Source organism: Helianthus annuus, chromosome 7, assembly GCF_002127325.2.
Source record: "Helianthus annuus cultivar XRQ/B chromosome 7, HanXRQr2.0-SUNRISE, whole genome shotgun sequence".
In the NCBI taxonomy this organism is placed as follows: Eukaryota; Viridiplantae; Streptophyta; class Magnoliopsida; order Asterales; family Asteraceae; genus Helianthus; species Helianthus annuus.
The window spans coordinates 48636888-48659814 of NC_035439.2; the positions used below are offsets into that span (position 1 = coordinate 48636888).

At 40.6% G+C, this 22927-nt stretch overlaps 1 protein-coding gene across 1 annotated transcript; it reads right to left on the reverse strand.

The window, feature by feature from the left end:
- Positions 1-275: 275 nt before the first annotated feature.
- LOC110885528 (calphotin-like) lies at positions 276-1283 on the reverse strand. The gene has a single exon (XM_022133231.1). The coding sequence runs from the start codon at positions 1281-1283 to the stop codon at positions 276-278; it is 1008 nt and encodes a 335-aa protein (XP_021988923.1).
- Positions 1284-22927: the final 21644 nt, after the last annotated feature.

Here is a 22927-nt window from a genome sequence, read left to right on the forward strand (position 1 = left end):
TCATCGCATCCTGCTGTAACTGCAATGTTGTAACTGCAAGGATATGAGTATATCGTCCGTGGTATATCCCACATGGAAAGGGTGGTATGGGTCTGATAAAGGCATAACATTGGGCGAAGACCACATGAAGGGCTCGCCCGTAGGTGCGGAGGAAGTAAAGCCATGTGTGCAGTCGGTGCAAACAGGGGTATACAAGGAAAAGCGGCTGTCAAGGGTGGCACGTGACCATGCAGGCCAGTAGAAGGTCCTTCCCCTGGACGGGGAGGGGGTATATCCTAAAGAAAAGTAGCGGGTAAGTCGGTGCGGTGAGTGTCAGATATGTGTGGGTGAAAAAGTGGAACATCGACTAGTGCAGAAATAGGTGCGGCAGGTGGGGTGACGGGTAGAACAAACTGAGGATAGTCATCATCCTCAATCCACCTGTTACGGGTGTCGGCATATCTCGGATCAATATGTGTAGCGAAGGGTGCAAGATCATTAAACATCGGCATGGGGTTGGGTATAGGTGCAACAACTGGGACCTCAGCAGCTAGTGGTGCAACGACGGGTGCATCAGTGACGGGTGGTGCAACGACTGGTGCATCAACAGGAATAGGGTCGGGAGCGATAACAGGCTCTGGTGCAACTCCAAGCTCTGGATCAGCTGGAGCAGGCTCAACAGGTATAAACTCGACCTCAGGCTCTGGGTCAAAGTCATGGAAAACAACGGGTGCAGCAGACATCGCCATGTCTGAATTAGTGTCGGTGGAGTAGTGTTGCACGTCCTGGGCGTGAATAGAGGCGGATGATGCTGACTCAAGCGGGTAGGAAACGGACGGATCAGGTAAGGCCTCCACAATAGGAGCCTCGACAGGTGGCACAACAAGGGCATCATCAGTAGGAATCTCAAGCATAGGAACAACGGGGTCAACAGCCGGGATATCAGCAAGCGGAACATCGTCCTCCATCGGGGCCCCGCCATCCTGGTCTCCCTCCGGGGGACCCTCGATGAGTAGATCGATGTCGCCATCGGGTAATGCGTCGAGAGGCTGTTCCTCCAAAGGAACTGCTGCAAATGAGAGAGGGGCAGCGATCGGGACAAGGGGCAGATCCTCTCCCGGTGAACCATCAGCTAAGGGCAAGTCGTCTCCGAAGACTAGTAGGGCAAAAGGCTGAAAATCATCTTCATCGGTGCTCATGGTGTCTAAGGTATAAACCTCCGGGTCCGTGGCTATCTCGTCATCCGAGGTAATGGCCATAGGGCCGATCGTGTTGGACACTCCACTGTCAGAAGAAGATGCCATGGTGTCTGTAACACAGCCACAACATATGCACCTATATCAGGTAAGCATGTAAGCAAAATCAATGTAATCATGTATGCATCCTAGTCTTCCCAGACTATCCCACCCAATCTCTAAGACTGAATTCCCTAGTCTCTCAGACTAAATCCCTAGCCTCTAAGGCCAACTCTCAGTCTCTAAGACTAACTCCCTGGCCTCCAAGACCAAAAATTTCCCTGTCTCTAAGATTCAAACTTTTCCCCAGCCTCTAAGACTGAACTCCCTCAGTCTCTAAGACTGAAATTAAATACATAGCCTTTGAAATGTGTATTTGTGCCTTTTGTTTGTAAAAACGTTTGTCACACCCTGGCTTTTGCGGAAGCGTGGGTTTATTTGGTGTGACTTCTTAATACCATAGCAATCAATCATAACAATACTATATGATAAAAACAAGAGATGTTCATCCATTAATAAGGTTTAGAAATACAATATAACAACACTTTTAAAATGTCGACTCATAAAACAAGATACAACCATAACATGATTTAAAACGTGTTCATATGACACAGTAAAAGGCTTGAATAAAAACATGGTTTAAGGACATGTAACCCGTCTAGGTAAGGGTTACACCTCCTGAACCTACTACCCTGGATGACGTCTTTATTTAGTACGCAGCTTGACACAAATGCAGACACTTGCCAGATCCCTTAGTTTTCCTGAAATACATGTAAGTTGGAAAATCAACAAAAGTTGAGCGAGTTCGTGTGTAAGTGAGTATGTATAAACCTTTATAATGCGTTTGTATGTATGAAAAATCCCTGGTATGTAGCAATAAGGAAAAAGAGATCACCATTGGGTTACAAAGCCAATGACATGTGTGAAGTGATGCAGGAAGACTCAAACCTAGTGGATTTGTGCGTCGGGCACTTAGTCACCACATGGTCCACGCGGCGGACTCAGGATTGGGGCTCGCTACACCCAAATAGATCTATCACTAATGTCCCTCGGTCCTACAACGAGGATTAATGGCCTTAGGTTCTACCTACCCACTCACATGATCTAAGTAGTATAAACCCTCCTTAAGCTAATCATACCATGTAAGTATTGTCTGTAATAATTGTAACATGTATTCACCCCCGAGGTATAAAACTGAAAACAGTAAAGAGAAAAAGGGTGACATGAACTCACAGTATTGCGTCTTCAGTATGTGTAACCCAAGTCTCCTCAGCAAAGACGACTACCTACAATGGTCTAACGTCTAGTAGACGAACGGGTCGTGCCTTGTCTTAGTATTTATGTTTTTGAGTTACGCTTCTGACATTATTCCAAGTTAAAATGATTATATTTGGCTTTGGAATAATTGTTTATACAATATTTCTGTATTAATACTTTTCAAGTATTCGTACTCGTATTTCCTTCCCAAGGATGGGGGTATCTTATACATGTATTTTCGTATTTGTATTTGTATATCCTGCCAAGTAACGGCGTCGTATTTCGGTGTATTGTTCTAAATAAAATATGTTAATATATTCCCAATATATTTTTCCCAAACCATGTCATTCAAGTCTTACTTAGAAAAATATATTTAAATTATTTGTCTAAAATATCTTGATTCCAAAATATACATATTTTTCCCAAAAATATTATATTTTACTTCATAACTTTTCCAAAATACTATTCTACCAAAAATATACGTATAAGAGTATTCTTCCGAATTACTACGTAAGTTACGTTTTAGTGTTTCGTATTATGTCCATGCTTGTGTAACTTGAATTATTTATTTTGCGAGAGCTTTGGAATTATTTTGGAGTCGTAATCTCGATATCATGAGTTATACTATTTTTACTCTAAAAATAATATAACTAGTTTACAAAGCAAGCAAATATTCACACAAGAGTTTTAATATAAAATATATATTCTAAATATATATTTATTAAGTTTTATTTACGAAAATCAACCTCTGAGACTTTGTATTTTTGTAATAAAAATGATGGCGAAGTTTACTTCGAAAATAAAGTTAAAAATATATTTGTAAGCACTTATTAGGAAATATTTCTAAGTGTTGAAATCCTAGAAAAATTTCGCCAGAGTTTCCTTTGTAAATGGAGGTATCCATGCTTTTTAGCATATCATTTTCTTTTGTAAAATCATGTAAGCTCGTTCTCAAATAACCAACCCGACATTTAGACATGCAAAATACTACTTATATCGTTACAGTTTTAATATACAAAACTGGGCTGTTTTCAGGTATTTTAATAAAATAGTTATCTTATTCCAAAAATTCCCAAATTTTTACATTATGTCTGATACGATCCATATATTATTGTGTAAAAATATCGGGGTCCAGTTCATTACCAATATTTTATAAAAATTTATTTACCGGACTGCAATCAAATTTGTCACTTTCTGACTGCAGTCTACGAAATAATTCATCTAAAATGTATCGTAACTCCGATTGACGAAATTCCAGTGGGAGAATTACTACGACACCAGTGTTCGTCTACAGTACAATTTTCATGAGCTGATTCAGTATGGATTTCAACTTATGACTAAAAACATATCACCCATTTTCAGCAGTAAAAATGCAGCTTTAGTTGCTGTTAGAAAACGACCCTTTAAAAATAGCAAACGAAGTCCAAAAATTATGATTCCGGTGCCATTAGAACCGTATTTCATAATGAAACGTTTTAGACTCAAGAAAATAAGTTTTTCGTTAAGTTACGATCTGGTTACAGCCAGTTGAAGGTGGCTGAACATGCTAATCAGCAAACTGTTTATAGGTTAAATGTTACTAAAATGTACACCTACGATTACCATTTCTTCTAATAACGATTTATATCATGATGTGAGTCTTTTACAGCAGGTTATCACTTATATATCTCAGATTTATCATGTATTATTATATTTCATCTCATGACCTTTATGTAAAGCTCTTATGTTCATGACCTTGCTTATGTTTTTAGTGTTTCTTGAGATTTCATCATTCTTTCAACTATTAACCACCATAAATAAGAACAAGATGAAGATTTGAAGCACTTACTACTAGCACAAGGCTAGGGAAGTTTCAAAGCGTAAAAGTGGTGGATAAAAGAAAACTAGAGCGGTCCTTGAGCTTCCGAGTGCACCAAGCTTACCTGTCGGACTTCTTGCACCTTTGAGTGTATGGAAAATGTTTGAATGGAAGGTTGATGGTGGTGGTATGGTGGATGGAGGTGGCGGCCGATCTCAAGGGAAGAAGAAGAGAAGAAAGCTTGTTGGTGTGGTGTAGAGAATGAAATGTCTTAATCCAAGGTGCTTATTTATAATCCAAGCTCCATGTTTACCCACCATGTATTGTGCCCCTTGTCTTCCAACATTAACAATTAAAACAAGGAAAAGAAATGTGAGGGTGTCCCACTAATCCGTAACCGGTTGGGGGGGGGGGGGGTTGGTCTAGTTGTGTTTCAATTGTTGGTTACATATTTAGTTAGAGTTTAGTTAGGATTTAAAGGTTAAACTTGTATGTTAAAGTGTGTTATGTAATATAAGGTGTGTTAGGGTGTTCGGGGACCCTAACTAGCTCAGAAAAGTAAAAACAATGTTTTTGGCAATATTTTTATGTTCCGGGTAAAGTCTGGTTGTTCGGTTTGGTGTTGTCCGTTAAAGTGCTAAATTAATCTTTAAGGTGTCGTTTATATTACTTTTAGTGACACAATAAATTCCCAACACTTTGGAAAGTATCTAGGACTATTTTACCAAGTTTTTGCACTTTAGTAGCTTGGTTAAATGCTGAATTTTTATATTTAGTGCAGAATTTTGCACTTAAAGTATGTTTTTGGCACTTCCCGGCACTATAACTATCACCTAGTGACGCAGTTTTATGGTCCTCACCTCCCTACACTCACTACTAGTGTAGTATTCTATCTCTGGCTCATACTGGCCTCAAAAATATTGTCTGTCTAGGTGCTGGCATTGTCAGCATGTTTCTGGGTTATTCCGCTCACTGTGCTAACTGTGCTTTGTGCATCAAGTTTGTCACTAATGTTTGTGTGTAATAAATAGAGTGACAGTAATAAATGTGATGCATATGTATGTATGTATGTATCAGAAAACAGGAGGTAGTTTAATCATAACTGACATCAAGCACAGTAATTAAGCACTAATTAATTATTAATTAAATGTACGGATGCGTGCAAATTTGACAGTTGTCACAACGTTTGTTCCCTGGATCTGGATATTTTTTGTATGCAATGTAAAAAAAGTGTTTGAAAGCGTTTTCGTGAGAGCCCTAGTGATCATAGTCTAGACTCGAGAATGAATCCTAGTTCGCTATGATCGAGGCTCTGATACCAAGCTGTCACACCTTGGCTTTTGCGGAAGCGTGGATTATTTTGGTGTGACTTCTTAATACCATAGCAACAATCACAACAATGCTATATGATAAAAAATACGTGATGGTCATCCATTAAAACAGTTTAGAAAAATGCATAACATATTGTCTTAAAACATCAATCCCAAAACATATTACAAACCATCACTTGTTTAAAATGAGTTCATAAGACTCAACAAAAGGCTACCAACAAAACGAGGATTTGAGACATGCAACCCGTCCAGGAAGGAGTTACACTTCCCAAACCTACGACTCTGGATGACATCCTTATTTAGTACACAGCTAACATGCATCACTTGCCAGATCCGATTAATTCCCTGAAATACATGTAGTTTAAAAATATCAACGAAAGTTGAGCGAGTTCATGTGTATGTCTATGTGTAAAAGCCTTTAAAATAAGTCTCGTATGTATAAAAGTCCCTGGTATGTAGCAATAAGGAAAAACTGATCACCACTGGGTTGCAAAGCCAATAGTATGTGTGAAACTGGTGCAGGAAGACTCAAACCTAGCAAATTTGTCTCCGGTATGAAGACATATTCACCACTATGGGTCGCCCCGGCCTCATGGGTGTGGGCTCGCTACACCTAAATAGATCTATCACTCATGTCCCGTTATCCTACAATGAGGATTAATGGCCTTAAGTGTCATGCCCACCGCTCACTTGATCGCGTAGTAAAAACCCTCCTTAAGCAAACCATACCATGTATAAAATGTCTGTAATAAATTGTAACATGTATTCCACCCCCGAAGTATAAAACTAAAATAGTTAAGGGAAAAGGGGGGACATGAACTCACAGTAGTGCGTCCTGTACCGAATCTCAAACTCTGTCAGCTACACGACAACCTACAACGTACTAATGTCTATTAGACGAACGGCCGTGCCTTGGCTTAGAGTTTTAGGTTTTGAGTTACGTTTCTTATATTATTCCGAGTGATAATTATTTGCCAAAATAATTAATATTTCAACATAATTATATGTCGTGTTGGAATATTTGTTCATTCAATATTCTTGTAGCAATACTTCTAAAGTATTTTATATGCTCATTTCTTTCCCAAGGATGGGATATTTTGCACATGTATGTTCGCATCGGAAATTATATTTTTAAGTCCTTTTTAGAGAATATATATTTAACCATTCATGTATAAAACCAACCTCCGATACTTTGTATTTTGTTACAAAAATTATGGCGAGTTTTATGTTTGAAAAACATAGTCTAAAATATACTAGTAAACATTTGTCTAGAAAATAATTTACTAAGTGTTAGGATTTTTGGAAAATTTCGCCAGAGTCTCCTTTGTAAATGGAGGTATCCATGCTAAATAGCATATCATTTTCTTTAACATATATCCCGTTAAATCGTTCCCGCATAACCAACCCGACATTTAGATATGCAAAATATTACCTATGTTATTTCAGCTTTAATGTTCAAAACTGGACTGTTTTCGAGCATTTTAATAAAATAGTTAACTCATTCAAAAAAATTCCCAAATTTTTACAGAATGTCCTATATGGTCCAAATTTTATTGTGTAAACATATCGGGGTCCAATTCATTACCAATATTTTATAGAAAATCATTTACCAAACTGCAATCAGATTTGTCACTTTCTGACTGCAGTCTACGGAATAATTCGCTTAAAATTCATCGTAGGTCCGATTGACAAATTCCAGTTGGAGGATCACCGCGACATCAGTGATCATCTACACTATAAATTTCATGAGCTAGTTCTACCCAGGTTTTAAGTTATGACTAAAAATACAACACGCATTTTCTGCAGTAAAAACGCAGCTTGAGCTGCTGTCCTAAAATAGTCCTTTAAAAATAGTAAACGACCTCGAAAAATTACGATTCCAGTGCCATTTAATCTGCTTTTCAAAAATGCATAATTTAGGCTTCAGAAAATCAGTTTTTCGACTTATTATGATCCAGTTACAGCCAGTTGAAGTTGGCTGAAAATGCTAATCAGCATGCTTTTTATAGTGTAAACGTTACTAAAACGCATCAATAAATGTCCTAACAACGGGTTTATCAAGAATTTAACGATCCAACATCATGCATGCTTTAACCAAAGTTAATCCAACCAGGTTTCATCTTCATGTAAACTTATGTTCATGGTCTTTGTTCATTTTCTTTTTAGGTTCATGTGCTAAACATCAACTTACAATCTTTCGAATAAACAACATGAAAGTAACCAAGAGTGAAATCAAAAACTTACAACTAGCACAAAGGCTAGGGATGAACTTATGAACAAGGAATGATGATGAAAATGGCGTGAGAATGCAAGGTGTGATGTTTCTTCAAGCCCTCCAAGCTCCAAGCTTCACAAGACTTCTTCTAGCACTTGTTTTGAACTTGAAAATGGAACAATGGATGAATGTTGGAGTGGTGAGGGTGGTGGCGGATGTATGCAGCCGAGAGGGAGAGAGAGAGTGAGAAAAATGGTGGAGTGAGCTTGTAGTGAAGGTGAAATGATGAGGTTTCTTATAGCCCAACCTATATGCAGTGATGGTGATTTCTTGGCAAGTGAAGTGAATAAAAAGTGTCCAATCACCATGAAGGGAATATTTTATTTGGGGATTTTGTAATGATTAAGGGTGGGGCCCCTATATGAGCCGAAAATAGTGAGGGGGGGGGGAGGTTTATTTGTAAATTTTTATTATAAGTAGGTGATTACTTGGAAGGTTTAGTGAATTATCTAAGGTAGTAAGTGTATGACATATTTATATAGTGTGTTGGGATTTTTGGGACCATAATTAGTTAAAAATAATAAAGTAACGTTTCTGACAAAATTTGGGTGTCCCGGGTAATGTCCGGTTGTTTGGTTAAGTACTGTTCCGTTAAAGTGTTAAATTGTACCGTATAGTGTCTTTTATGCATCTTTTGTAACACAATTAATTTCCAACACTTAGGAAAGCATTCAGGACCATTTAGTCAATTCTCTGCATAATATGAGTATGTTAAAAGCTGAATTCTTGCTGAAATGCAGAATTTTGTACTTAAAATGAGTTTTAGGCACTTTCCGGCACTCAAACTATCACCTAGTGACACAGTCTTATGGTCCTCACTCCCCTACACCCATAATAGTGTAGTACTTTGTCCCTGGCCCATACTGGGTCTCAAAACACTGTCTGTATATTCCTGAGTTATCCACTTAACTGTGCTAGCTGTGCTTTGTGCATCAAGTATGTCACTAAAGTTTGTGTGTAATAAATGGAGTGACAGTATGAAATGTGATGCATATGTATGTGTGTTATAGAAATCAAAAAGCAGTCTACGTCATCAGTTGTAATTAAGCACAATCATTAGGCACGTAATTAAAATTAATTAATCGTACGGATACCTGGTTTAGTGAGGGTTGTCACAGGTTTTGTTTCAACTAACATTGATATATATAACAAATGCATGGAACAAGCTCCTAGTCATAATCGGAATCAAGTAGGCTGAGCCCACTTGAACCACATTTTGTTTCGATAGCCATTAGGGCTTTTAAGTTATTGGGCCATGTTTAATAAATCAAACCACAAACATGGTAGTGGGCCGAGTTGGTTTTAGGATTGGAATTATAGCAGAATGAAGTGTGTGTGTGTAAGAGCGGCCCACTCTTCCTGCGGCCCAACAATGACCCGACATAGACTAGACCACACACCCAAGTATACACGAGCATGTTTATGTAAAACAAGTTTATGGACGGAGAAAAATGAGGATTATAATTACAAGATTACGTGATACTAACCTTAAAAGTCCGGGTCGTCACATCATCCCCAACTTGAAAGAAATTTCGTCCCGAAATTTAGCGCGTGGTTACTGAGGAAGCTAGTTAAGTTGCGTGGTTTCCTTGTTTTTCTGGGGTGTCACATCATCCCCCCGTTGGTTTGGAATTTCGTCCTGAAATTCCGCAGTAGCTTCAGCCTCAGTAGTGATTGCACTTTTCTAGAACAACTGGGGATACTTGTGTTTCATTTGGTCTTCTCGTTCCCAGGTAAACTCTGGGCCACGACGGGAGTTCCAACTAACTTGAACAAGAGGTATTCTGGTGTGCTTGAGAACCTTAACGTCTCGGTCTGTGATTTCAACTGGTTCCTCAACGAATCGCAACTGATCGTCGATAGTGAGCTCCTTCAAAGGAACTATGAGGGTCTCATCTGACAGACACTTCTTCAGATTTGACACGTGAAATACGTTGTGAACTCCACTGAGTTCTGCGGGTAGGTTTAGCTTGTAAGCGACTTTACCAATTTTCTCGATGATTTCGAACGGTCCGACATAACGCGGATTGAGTTTGCCTCGCTTGCCAAAACGAACTACACCTTTCCAAGGAGAGACCTTGAGTAGCACATGATCCCCAACCTGGAACTCGAGTGGTTTCCTGCGCTTATCAGCGTAGCTTTTCTGACGGTCACGAGCTGCCGCCATTCGTTGTCGTATCTGGGCAATCCTTTCCGTTGTGTCTACCACCAGTTCTGGGCCTGTGATTTGGCTATCACCAGCTTCTGCCCAGCAAAGAGGTGATCGGCATTTACGTCCTTACAATGCCTCAACCGGAGCGGCCTGGATACTGGTGTGGTAGCTGTTATTATACGAAAATTCCACTAAAGGAAGGTGTTTTTCCCAACCATTGCCAAAATTGATTACACATGCTCTAAGCATGTCTTCAAGGGTTTGGATGGTGCGTTCAGATTGCCCATCTGTTTGTGGATGATAAGCGGTGCTCATATCTAAACGTGAGCCAAAAGACTTGTGCATTGCTTGCCACAACTCAGAAGTAAAACGTGCATCACGATCGGAAATAATGGAAGTTGGCACCCCGTGCCTCGAAACCACTTCCCTTAAGTAAACGACTGCTAAAGTAGAGAACTTGTCTGTTTCTTTGATGGCCAAAAAGTGTGCAGACTTAGTCAATCGATCTACTATCACCCAAATAGTGTCATTTTCGCGTTGAGATCTAGGCAGGCCAGTAACGAAATCCATGGAAATTTGCTCCCATTTCCATTTCGGGATCTCTGATTGTTGGAGTAGGCCCGATGGTTTCTGATATTCAGACTTGACCCTCGCACAAGTCAAACATTTGCTGACGTAAGTTGCTATGTGGGCTTTCATGCTAGGCCACCAGTATGTAGTCTTTAAATCGTGATACATCTTATCCGAACCCGGATGTACTGAGTAACGAGATTTATATGCTTCATCCATCACAAGCTCGCGTAAGTTTCCATAGTGTGGGACCCATATGCGCCCTGTCACGTAATAAGCGTCGTCTTCCTTTTGCTCTAACCGTTTCCTCGATCCTCGTAAAGACTCAGCCCTGATTGTGACAACCCGAACTTTCAAGGTCAGTATCTCTTTGTCGGGTAATCCTGTTTCTTGTTATCCTTACGTATTCCTTTCGACGATAGAAATCGGTAAATACTCGTAATCGTAATTGGTCGTTAAACACCGTATACGTTTAAGTAAATGTGCATACGCATGCGACTGGACATGAACCTTGGGTCGCGCATATGGTCGGGCCAAACTTTCTTGTTCGTTTGTTGGTCGTTCGACAGCCCAAGTATTTCGAATACGTGGGCTGCAAAGAAGGGCTTGGTGATCCGGTTAGCATGAGCAAAATAACCAATTATTAATAAGACTAATCTATTAGATTTAAGCCCAATTCGGCACTTGAATGGCCCAACCAAATCATGTTGTTACAACTGCATGCATTAGGGACAGATATCATTTAACCCAAAACAAATAAACCCTACCTTTCTCATAACTTGTGTGCGGCAATACCAAACCCATCCCTGTTCGAGTTACATCTTGGCTAGTGAGATCTCCGGTTAGTATATATCACTGGTTAATTTTCATGCTGTTATGTTTCGCGTAAATCGTTTGCTAGGATAGGATGTTGATGATCTGTTAAATGCTAATAGTGACTATTGATATTAAGACTTGATGACAACCTGATCCGAATATGTATTAAGCGTGCAACTGAATTTGTTCGTGTTGATATAACTCTTGTTTGCAATATGAGTAAGCATACAACCCTATGATAACCGAATTAGTGAAGGATTGGTAGGCTCGTGTCATGTATGTCTAGAGTACTGTCATGAGATTAACATAGTTGATTGTAATAGTTTTGTTGATTGTGTGGGTTACATGAGAGGGAAACATAGACTAGGGTATATGTTTAATAAATGACATAAGTCACCTAGCATAGGCCTGATGCTTTCTGAATGCCTTGGGGCTGCCTACATGTGGTTTGTCAGAATGACTTATTTGGAGTATGCACATGCAATCCATTATATGGATTATAAATAATTTCTATATATCAGTGGTTGGGTTGCTGAATTGAGTTTCAAGTGGGATAGATAATTGTATGGGGGTGTTGTAACAATTAACACATATGGAACCGAATTCTGTTTGGGAACCGGGCAGGCCCAACTGATCGGCCCACACTCCTTGTGACAATTAGGCCTCAGCCAAGGGAGGGGAGGTTTGATTGTTAAACGATTGAGCAGTTCACTAGGCTGGGCCGCACAACTGTTATGAAATCCAGGTTGGGCCAGGGCCCGCATCGGGTTAGAGGTGACCACTGTGGTTGAGATTATATGTTGATAATGTTGCCATGAGTCGAGTGATTAGATTAAACTGAACGGATATATGACTTGAATGTACAATATGGTTAGGCGTTGAAGTGAATATTTGTTACAGCTTATGTGATAGCATGAAACATATTTGTGACTATTTGTTCTATGTGCACGGGAGATTGTGAATTACGTAAACGTAACAACTAATTATCACTGGTAATTATATAAGGATTCAATTGACCGACTGTAAACGGACATTTGATCTAACCGAGCAAACTGCCAAAGTAGTGGCCGCATATGGTGTGAATTGGCTGGGCAATACATGTTTTAGATTTGTTAGCAATTGTGTTCTTACATGTCTTATCTTTGGATTATTTATGTGCGTAACATTGGGTTCGAGGGGTGTACAAACAGGTTACGTATGTATGCATTCGACATATTGAGTAGTTACATGTTAAGCAAGTTGGGCGATACCCCACATAGATGAATAAATTGTCATGACTGAGTTACACGTGTGTGTTTTATGAGCTAAGAATATGCTTGATGTAAACCTCGAATACGTTAATTTGTTGTACGCTAAGTGCATGTAAACTGACTATAACTGGTAACCTTTTAGGACGTGTTGATTTACTGAATAACAAGTAGCAAATTCTACCGAGCAAACCAAAGGTGAGTTCACTGCACTTTTCTAAGCATGCGTCCCGGTGGTTTGTGACATCTGGTAAACGTTTCCAAAGGGAATACTGGGTAAACTGTTTATTTGGGATGTTGGTTATTGAACACAGTATAAATCATGTAAGACCCCATACATCTACCGTGTTGCTGAAGAAGCAACGAGGTATTTAGTTGATAGCGCTATTAGGATTGGCACCCTCACACCGGGCCGAAAGGACGGGCGTGAACTAATTACCTGGACCTCATGACCAATGCCTAGTTAGAGGCATTGGGGTTGGGCATTCACATCGTGTACGTATAAGACCCCTTACATCTATTCAAGGTTGTTTGATACCTTGACCTCATGACCAATGCCTAAATGGAGGCATTGGGGTTGGGCATTCACATCTAGTCGCCACATACGGTAATCGAGTAATAACAACATCAAATCAAATTGTTAAATTGTTTTACACATGTATCTGGTAATCAAACTCGGTAACAAAACTTTGAACTCACCAGCGTTGTCTGACACACTTGTTTGCATGCTTGTAGGTCGTTAGCTGTTTTGTATTGGAACTTGCTGTTTGGAGTAGCTGGAGTGGTCATGGGTCGTCTGGAAAGATTTATTTTTGATACTATACATTGGTTTTAAAACTGTTTAATTTTGCTTCCGCTGAATACTTTGGTTTTCACTTAAACTTGTTGATGGTATTTTATTAACAATTAAGGACTTGTACGCGTACAATGTAATTAGTGGCTCGTTATTGGTATGTCGCACGCCTAACAGGGACATTCCCTAGGTGGTATTTTGGGGGTGTGACAGTTTGGTATCAGAGCCACTGGTTATAGTGAACTTGGTTTTAAAAACGTTTTTATAAAACCAGACTATAACCGAACAGTTCTGAAAACGGGAATACGACCATGACACTCAGCTCCAGATGGCAAGGTTCGTCTTCACTTGATGCATACATTACATGACTAGTGTACACCTGTTTATGATGTAGCATACGGACACACACTCGTCACTATAGCATAATTACATGAACTGCTTGTTTGCATTTTGATGTGTTGTTAGTGTGTCGTAGCCTTGGGATTCTTGTAACCTTGATGTTTTGATAGCCCCTGTTTGATATCTGAGTTTGAAGGACCATTTGACATGAGTTAGGAGGAGCTGAGATGAGCATGCAAATCACAATATAATTGTGGGTGCACACATAATAATAATGTGGGGTGCATGTGAGTCCCAGTGAGGCTTAACAAGTGAAGAAGGGGTTCCGTTCCGTTATTTGGTTGATATGAAACACAACAGTCTATAGGAGTCATAGTAGTAATTGTCTCCTACTTGAATGTGATCTTTTCACTTCCCTCTGAAACCTTTCGAATCTCGATGCTATCGAGTATTACCTGAACACCCATCTGAATGCCTAGCGAACTGTGTAGAATGCTAGGTGCTTGTACGAACACCCCTGAGTGGATGTTGCAGTGTCAATGATTGGTCTATACCCCCCCCCCACTCCTCTCTGTTGTTGGAACTCAATGTGCTGACGTTTTAGCCCCCGAGTGCGATCACATCTGCAACACTCTGGAAACATATCGTGCATTACCCAGTTAACTTACAAGAACGATGGACAAGAGGATGAGCGTAGAGCCTCACCAACCTCAGTATTAGAACGACCTTGATTACTGGCAGCGAACATCAGCAATTTGACTTCAATCGAATCCTAAGCGACTTATGAGAGTCAACTCTTACGAATCAATCGGGACATCAACGATGACAATCGACTGTAGTATGAAATGTGTGACTGTCAGCACAATGAGTAACGCTTTAGGACGTGGCACGGAAATGTGACAGGATGGACCTTGTTGGTGAAAGGTCGCAGGGCTCCGTTTCGAACAACGACATTAGAGGCAACAGTCATGGCAACATCAAGGTATTCGTAATCGTAGCATGGAAACGAAGGTGGCATTGGCAAGGAATGACTGCTGTTAAGTCAAGACGTCACCAACCCAGGGAACAATGACAGTTTTGGGAGTTCTAGTAGCAGTAGCAACAACACTGGATGTGGTACTCGTGAAGGGCATTTAGGATTGGCATGGGCGATGCCAGGATTGTAACAACATGGTGGCCTACACGTTCTTAGTAATAAATCGCTTCGTCGCTGTTTTGCTCAACCCTGATACTTCTTGAAACTGAACCTGCTGTGGAATCGGCAGATGGCAAGCCCACTGAAACCTCATATGATTGTTGGAATGCAAACTCGACCTTGTGGGACAATTGTTCGATGTCGACCATCCTTCTACTACCCTTGATAGTTTTGATGCAGTAGTCCGTATGGGTTGGTTATCCAGATATCGCGCAGATATAACCAGTGAGGAGAAAACTTTGTGTGGAGAATCGTTATTTGTTCTAAAGCATCAAAGTAGTGCAAAATTTAGCGTCATTTCAGCTGTGAAGGCCAGAAGTGTCTACGGAGGGATTACTCTGTTGTGTTAGCAACCGTTACTGATGATAGGGCTGAAGGAAAAGAGGATCGAGGATCCACCAATCGTTTGTGATCCCTCTCGGTTTGTTACCCGAGGAACTTCCGGGCTTACTTCCACAACTGTTAGGCAGAATCCCAGTTTAATCTCATGCCAGAAGCAGCCTTGATCACTCGTACTTCATACCATCTTGCACCAGGAAGGTTGCAAGAACTATCTAGTCAATTTCAGAACCTACCGCGTGGGAGTTTTAGCGATCTAGCTCCTTGTTCTGGGGAGCCCGAGCTCTATTGTGGAAAATGAAGGACAAGTCCTTCCGTACGCGTACAGACTACCCCAAGGTGGCAATCATAGACCATCACCCTCTATCTCACATCGACAACCTGCTTGACCCGCTGCAATAATCAAGCTTCTATTCGTAAACCGACATAAGATCAGACTGTCACTTGATGGAAGACCCAGGGGAGGATGACTTCTAACACGGCGTTACAGACACAGTACGGCCACTACGATTTTCTGTTCTCGTTGTTTAAAGTTACCCAACACACCAGCAGCCTTAGGGATCACATGAGTAGTATGTGCCAACCCCATCTTGCCAGATTCGCCAACCGTGATTATCTATGACGTTTTGAATCTTCCAGGAGAAAGGAGCACCATGAATGACACTTGTATTTCATCGTAGAGCTTCTAGGGGAGGAGCATCTACATGCGAAGTCTACCTAAGTGTGACTTCAGGAGAGAGAAACTATTGTCTTGGATTGACTAGAATGCCTCTAAACAAACTCACGCGCCTCTTTTCTTCCCTTCAATTTCCATCATTTAATCTTAGTCATTGATTAACTAAATGGATGGTTAAGATCACTTCCTAGACTTTTGAGCCAAATATACTTCGTATTGTATCTCCACCCTTTAAAAGAAATCGAAGAGCCCGATGTGAAGATAAAGAGTCTGACCATAGTTGTTGCTGATAGACCTGATATTGTTCTTGAGATCCCAGAATCTGGGCACCCGAAGGGCCTTTGGTTTACCCTAAAGGAAGGTAGTAAATACAATTTGAGATTATCCTTCAAGATCAGCAATAACATAGTTTGTGGGCTCAAGTACACCAACACTGTTTGGAAAAAGGGTATTAAAAAGGTACATACATTCTTTTGCGAAATCTACATTCGTTAGAATAATTTGTAGGCTTGTCAACGGGTGTGATTCATTTATGTGATCCAATAGATTAACTAACTTGACCCACTGAGCTGTTTAGTTTAGAGATGAAAAAAATTGGCACGTTGGGTCACGCGCTTAAATTAGGCGTTGTTTTACCCGTTAGAGATAAAACGTAACCAGATCGACCTGTTTAATACTAAACCTGTTTAAAATGCAACTTTTAATTTATTTTGATTTTGACCTTAAATTTGACAACAAAACAAAAATTTTAGTTGACAGCTCGAAGCAAATGCTTGGAACTTTTAGTCCTCAAGCTGAGCCTTACATACATGTTATGACCGAAGAAACCACTCCTTGGGGGATATTTGCAAGAGGATCATACTCCGCAAAAACTAAGGTATTAATGTTCAAAAGCATCAAGACTTTGTGTTTTTTAATGTTTAATAGGCGGGTTGAGTAACTCACCAAAACATAAATTTATTTATTTGGTTACATTGGGGCAGGTTTAAGCGCTAACACATTTTAGTCTATTTTTCAAATTGTGTATTAGATTTATTTTTAAAAGCTATATAATTAAAGTAAGAATCTATTTTTAGCAATGTGATTTCAAAACAATTAAGACGGCGTTCATGATGTTTGACCCGCTTCATTTTGCTTTAAAATCATCAAGATTTATACTTTGTTTTCACCCATGCTTCGACAAAGATCAAGATATGTTTGTACTTTCTCATGTCTACTAAAAGATTTTTTTTAATCATAGTCGATCTATATTTGGAATAGATGGCAAAACTGATGGGTCGTGTGGCTTGGGTAATGAGTCAAATCCGGATGGGTTGAAACGAATCACTAATTTGTACAAGTTAAAACAGGTTGGAATGACCCACAAACACCTTCTTGTCCTTTTTAAATTTTTTCTACATAATTTATCTGTTGTATACATGATTTTCAACTTGTTTAACATGTCAAAATTGCCACATAAGTTCATTTTTTCTTGATGATGACAACAAGTGCTACTTGGAGCTGACCTACACATTCGACATCCAAAAAGAATGGGCCACCTAGACGGGTTTTCAAGAATTATTGCTGTTTTTTTCTCGACTCACTTTCACTTAGAAAGTTTAAGGGTTCTGGGTACTACACATTCGGCATCCAGAAATAATTTTTTTCATAATCTCGTGGCAATATTCTATACACAGTCGAGTGGCAGTGGCAAGAAGCCTGTTACTTGTTGGTATATCATAACAATACATACATGAGGTGCAATGTGCAAACCTTCTTTTCTTGATTTTGCTAGCCATGTGGCCTTTCTTTAATCTGGTTTGTGAGGGAACTTGTTTCTCAGTTTGAATGATCATTTGATTTGTCACCTAATGTTGTTTTAATTGGAAATATTCAGTGATATGGAAGCTCTTGCTTAAGGGTGATCTATGATATTTTAATACTAAGTAGTGGAAACTTCCTCACGCGATGTAGCGGGAAACATGTATGTATTACGAAATAATACCACTTATCTACAATGGTATTAGGTGTAACTAAACAGAAGTTGCCTCATGATCAGTGGCGAAGCTTGAAAAAAAAGTTCAGGGGGTCGGAAGGTAAGGACCTAAAAAAAATTTCTATCGCGCAGTTTCGAGGTGTATGTTGGTGTCAGACGTCGGTGATTTGATTCGAGTCGGGTCGGGTAAAACATTAATATCAAATAAAAAACGTTCTCAAACTATAAAACGTAAACATTGTTTAACAAACAAATGAACAAAGACAACAAAACATTAAAAAGGAGAGAGGAAGGTGGGTACCCGGTTCTCCTAAATTTCAAACTCTAATAGTTACAGAAAGATTTAACAAGTTTAGGGCAAAAAATCGGACCAATTTCACCCCTAATTTCAACCTAAATCACATAAATTGAAGCCCTAAATTAAACCTAAAGATAAAAAAGCACATACCTTGAAGATTGAAGAAGTCGAACAACACCACAAGCAGTGCAGCCCTTCTGTTCTTTTGTTCCTCCTCTCCTCGAAGTCGAACAACACCACCAGCCGTCCAGCCCCTTCTGTTCTTCTGTTCTCAGCTAAATTGTCACACCCCAACCGATGGCGGAATCATCGGGGCGCGGCACTGAGCGAAACAGATTGTCTAGTAGTTTCCATAACAATTATCATTACCATTCAATTTAAAGTAACATGTCCCATACCATGTCTCAAAAGGTAAACAAATTATATAGACAAAATCTAGGCAAATAGTTCTATTCCAACAACTCAGATTTTACAAAATTGCCCAATTGTTTATCTGCTTCTAGAGACTCCTGTTTTCAGATCTACAGACAACTATTTGTTGGGCTCTAGAAGCTTATTCTAGCCTCGCTTTCCTAGCAGAAAAGCATCCTAATTACCTGTCACATACGTTAAAATAAAAGTCAATACACATAGTGTAAAGGCGAGTATACAAGTTTGATAATAGCATATAGAGTTCGAAATAGTTTACGCATAACCAGCATGTACACAGAGGAAAACGAAGCATGTTAGTTATCGACACGGATCTATCGATACCAATGACTGAGGGTTGACTGCCCAAGGCAGCTCACAATACATGATCACCACTGTAATCCATGCAAGTAATTGTCCTTAACAACCCCTGCATAAGCGGGTGCTGAGTCCAAACTATAGTACTATTGTCGTTAAGGCAGGAAGACAGCATTCCATGTGTAAACATAACAAACAAGCATTCATTAAGTCACGTAATACATGCGGTAACGTTTAGCGTTTAAAACATTGCGTAGTGTGTTCGAAGTGATTTCGTATAAGTAACGTATGTAACACCCAAAAGTGCTTGAAGCAAAAAGGGATCGAGTATATTCACAGCAGTTGGATGGATTGAAGGGAGCGCTTGAGAGTAAGGTTAGCCTGAATAGTTCGATAGAATAACGATAAGTGACGTGCAAAACAAGCGTTGATGGGTTTAATGGTAGTCCGGTTGGATGGCAATCCGATCGGACGGTCAGTCGTGCGGATGATAAGCCGTTCGGATGGTTATCCAGTCGGACAGTAGTCCGGTCGGATGACTATTCGAGTGGAATGTTTCTTCCTATGAGAAAGATGTGTTTGTGCATGATGGTTTGACTTTTGAAGTTTTTGTTATAGTATTTGAAAACATTGAAGTATCTCTACCTCTCAGGTCGGTCGATCGGTCGGTTGTCCTATCGGACGGAAATCCGATGGGTTGGCACTTCAGTGAGAATATGTTCACAGCCGGTTGTCACTCGATCGGACAACAGTCCGGTCGGGTGGCATCTCTAGTGGATTGAACATGTTGAAAAATCGATTAAGTGTTAAAGTCAAGTATCTCATGATCCGAAGAGTAATCCGGTCAGATGATAGTCCGATCGGACAACATTTCGTCAATAGTTAACTTTAAATGAGGTTGATTAAGTGTGGGTCCCAAAGTGACTGTCGTTCGGGCGACCGGTCGCTCGGATGGCTGTCCGGTCGAATGGTAGTTCGGTCGGGTAGTCACTCCGTGCTGGTCGTTTCGTTCGTCTTTCACTTGGTCGTTTTGATCGTTTGTCGTTTTATCGAGGCATTTAGATAACGTGTAAAACAACAGTAACCTTGTCACTACTTTGTGCTTCTGATCGGACATGAATCACCCAGTTCCGGTCAGTTAACTTTTCGGTGACGGTGTTCTATGTTTAACTCGAAATCGGTAAACCTCGTGGACAGGATCGGATCTTGAGCTAACATAACCACAGAACGAGTGGTATGTCGACACAAGGCCTGATTCCACCGGTTTTGAGCGTATTGAGTGTAAAAGAGTTGAAAGAAAGTTGGAAAACCATCTTTTAATCCTTTTCTTGGTGAAAATGTTTAGATCTACCAGAGATCTTTGTTTGTTTATGTGGAAATCGGTTAGATCTAAGTTGTCCTTGGTGGATTGAGGCCAAAACATGGAGTTCTTCAAGAACACATGATGACGTCATCCTAGAACACCTTGAATCTTGGTGATTTCACGGTTAAAAGTCAATATTCAAAAGGTAGAAAGGTATAGGAGTGCGTGTAGATCAAGGAAGTACAAGATTTAGGACGAGATCTTACCTGGTTTGAGAGAAATCGGAGAAAAGGTGAAGAACACGTGCTGCTCGGACAGAGGATTTCCAAAAGTGGAAATGATGACAATGACAGGGGTATTTATTGGATTCCAAAAGAGGAAAGGGTGGGTCGGTCAGATGACACCACACCAGGATAACAGGTCGGTCGGATGGCACACCGACCGGATGGCAGCCCGGTCAGATGGCGATCCAGCCGGGTGACATCTGGTTCGAGTGCGCGGCGCGACGATTCTTGATATTTCGATTTCGATTGCGATTGCGCATCACTCGCAATAGAGTTTCCTATTCAAATTACTTTTAATCCCAACCACTATATTTACATACAATCATCCTTCGTTCGTATTCGATTTGCGATTCGATTCGATTGATTACCACGTAACGTAAGTAACCATGCACAAGTAACACATAAGGCACACACACACGTATAATAATCACCAAAATGCGTAATTCGGGTTTGCGAGCGCGATGTTGATTAGATTAGTTCGATTATCATTTAGTTGACTTTATCGCATTGTTACTTCCTTTTATTCACAGTCGTAAAGCGATTCGTATCGAGAAATATACTTCGACTACTTCGATTGTAATTAACTACTCCACATAATACAACTAACGTAAAAACTCAAAATAAACTACCTACAGTCAAAGAAGTCAAAACAGGGATTGAGCAAGGAGTGACAGATCGCAATTAGCGATCTTTTCTTCCTTTGACTTCAATCTTGACTTTGACTTTGACTTTTGAAACACTGGGGTGTTACAGCCTCCCCTTGTTTAGGGAATTTCGTCCCGAAATTAGGCCGAAGCCGTAACAAACAACTGCGGATACTTCGCATTCATGTCGCTTTCGAGTTCCCAAGTGAACTTCGCACCTCGTTTGCCTTCCCATCGGACTTTCACAATAGGAATGCGCGAGCGTCTGAGCTGCTTGGTTTGGCGATCCATGATTTCGACAGGCTTCTCCACAAAGTGTAGTGTTTCATTTATTTGGAGGTCGTCGAGAGGTATAATTACATCATGCTCAGCCAGGCACTTTCGGAGGTTTGACACGTGGAAAGTCGGGTGGACGTTACTAAGTTCCTCCGGTAGCTCGAGTCTGTAGGAGACTTTTCCGATCCTTTCCAGAATCTTAAAAGGTCCAACATATCGAGGCGCTAGTTTCCCTTTCTTGCCGAATCTGACCACACCCTTTCAAGGTGATACCTTTAGGAGTACGTAGTCGCCAACGTCAAATTCAAGGGGCTTGCGTCGTCTATCGGCGTAACTTTTCTGTCTACTTCGAGCTTTCAACAAGTTGTCTCGAATTTTGAGGACTTTGTCAGTTGTTTCTTGCAGTTCTCAGGACCGTTTAGTTGCGAGTGACCGATCTCGTGCCATACAATAGGCGATCGACATCTTCTTCCATATAAAGCCTCAAATGGTGCCATTTGGATGCTGGTATGATGACTGTTGCTATACGAGAATTCGACTAACGGCAGGTATTTATCCCAATTACCACCGAAGTCTATGACACACGAACGGAGCATGTCTTCAAGAGTACGGATCGTTCTTTCAGTCTGGCCTTCGGTTTGAGTATGGAATGCGGTACTCAAGTTAAGCGTAGTACCAAGAGCTGCTTGAAACGTTTCCCACAATCGCGAGGTAAACCGAGTGTCATGGTCAGAGATGATGTCACGAGGCGTACCATGATTACAAATGATCTTGTCGGTGTAGATTCCGGCAAGTCGTTCTACCTTGTAGTCTTCCCGTATTGGCAAAAAGTGGGCTGATTTGGTTAAGTGATCAACAACAACCCAAATGCTATCATGACCTGATGACGTGTGCGGAAGCTTTGTTATGAAATCCATAGCTATACTCTCCCACTTCCACATAGGAATTTGGGGTTGTTCGAGTAAGCCAGAGGGCCTTTGATGTTCAGCCTTGACCCTTGCAAAAGTCAGGCACTTCCCAACGTAGAGAGCAATATCCCTTTTCATGCCCGGCCACCAGTATTTGTAGCGAAGATCCTGGTACATTTTGTCGGCACCGGGATGAATAGAATACCGGGATTTGTGAGGTTCGTCCATCAAAATCTTCCGCAATTCGATCCGTTTAGGGATCTAGATTCGGTCCAGAAAATGGAAGATCCCATTTGATTTACTCACTAGCTGAGCTCCACCGTGATAGATTCGTTCCTTCTTCAGAGTGCGTTTATTAAAACAGGCATGCTGGGCTTCACGAATGAGGGTTTCGAGATCGTATTGAGCCTGGGTATCGCGAATGCTGAGCAAATAACTCCGTCTACTAAGAGCGTCGGCAACGACATTTGCTTTTCCTGGGTGATAACGAATCTCACAGTCGTAATCACTG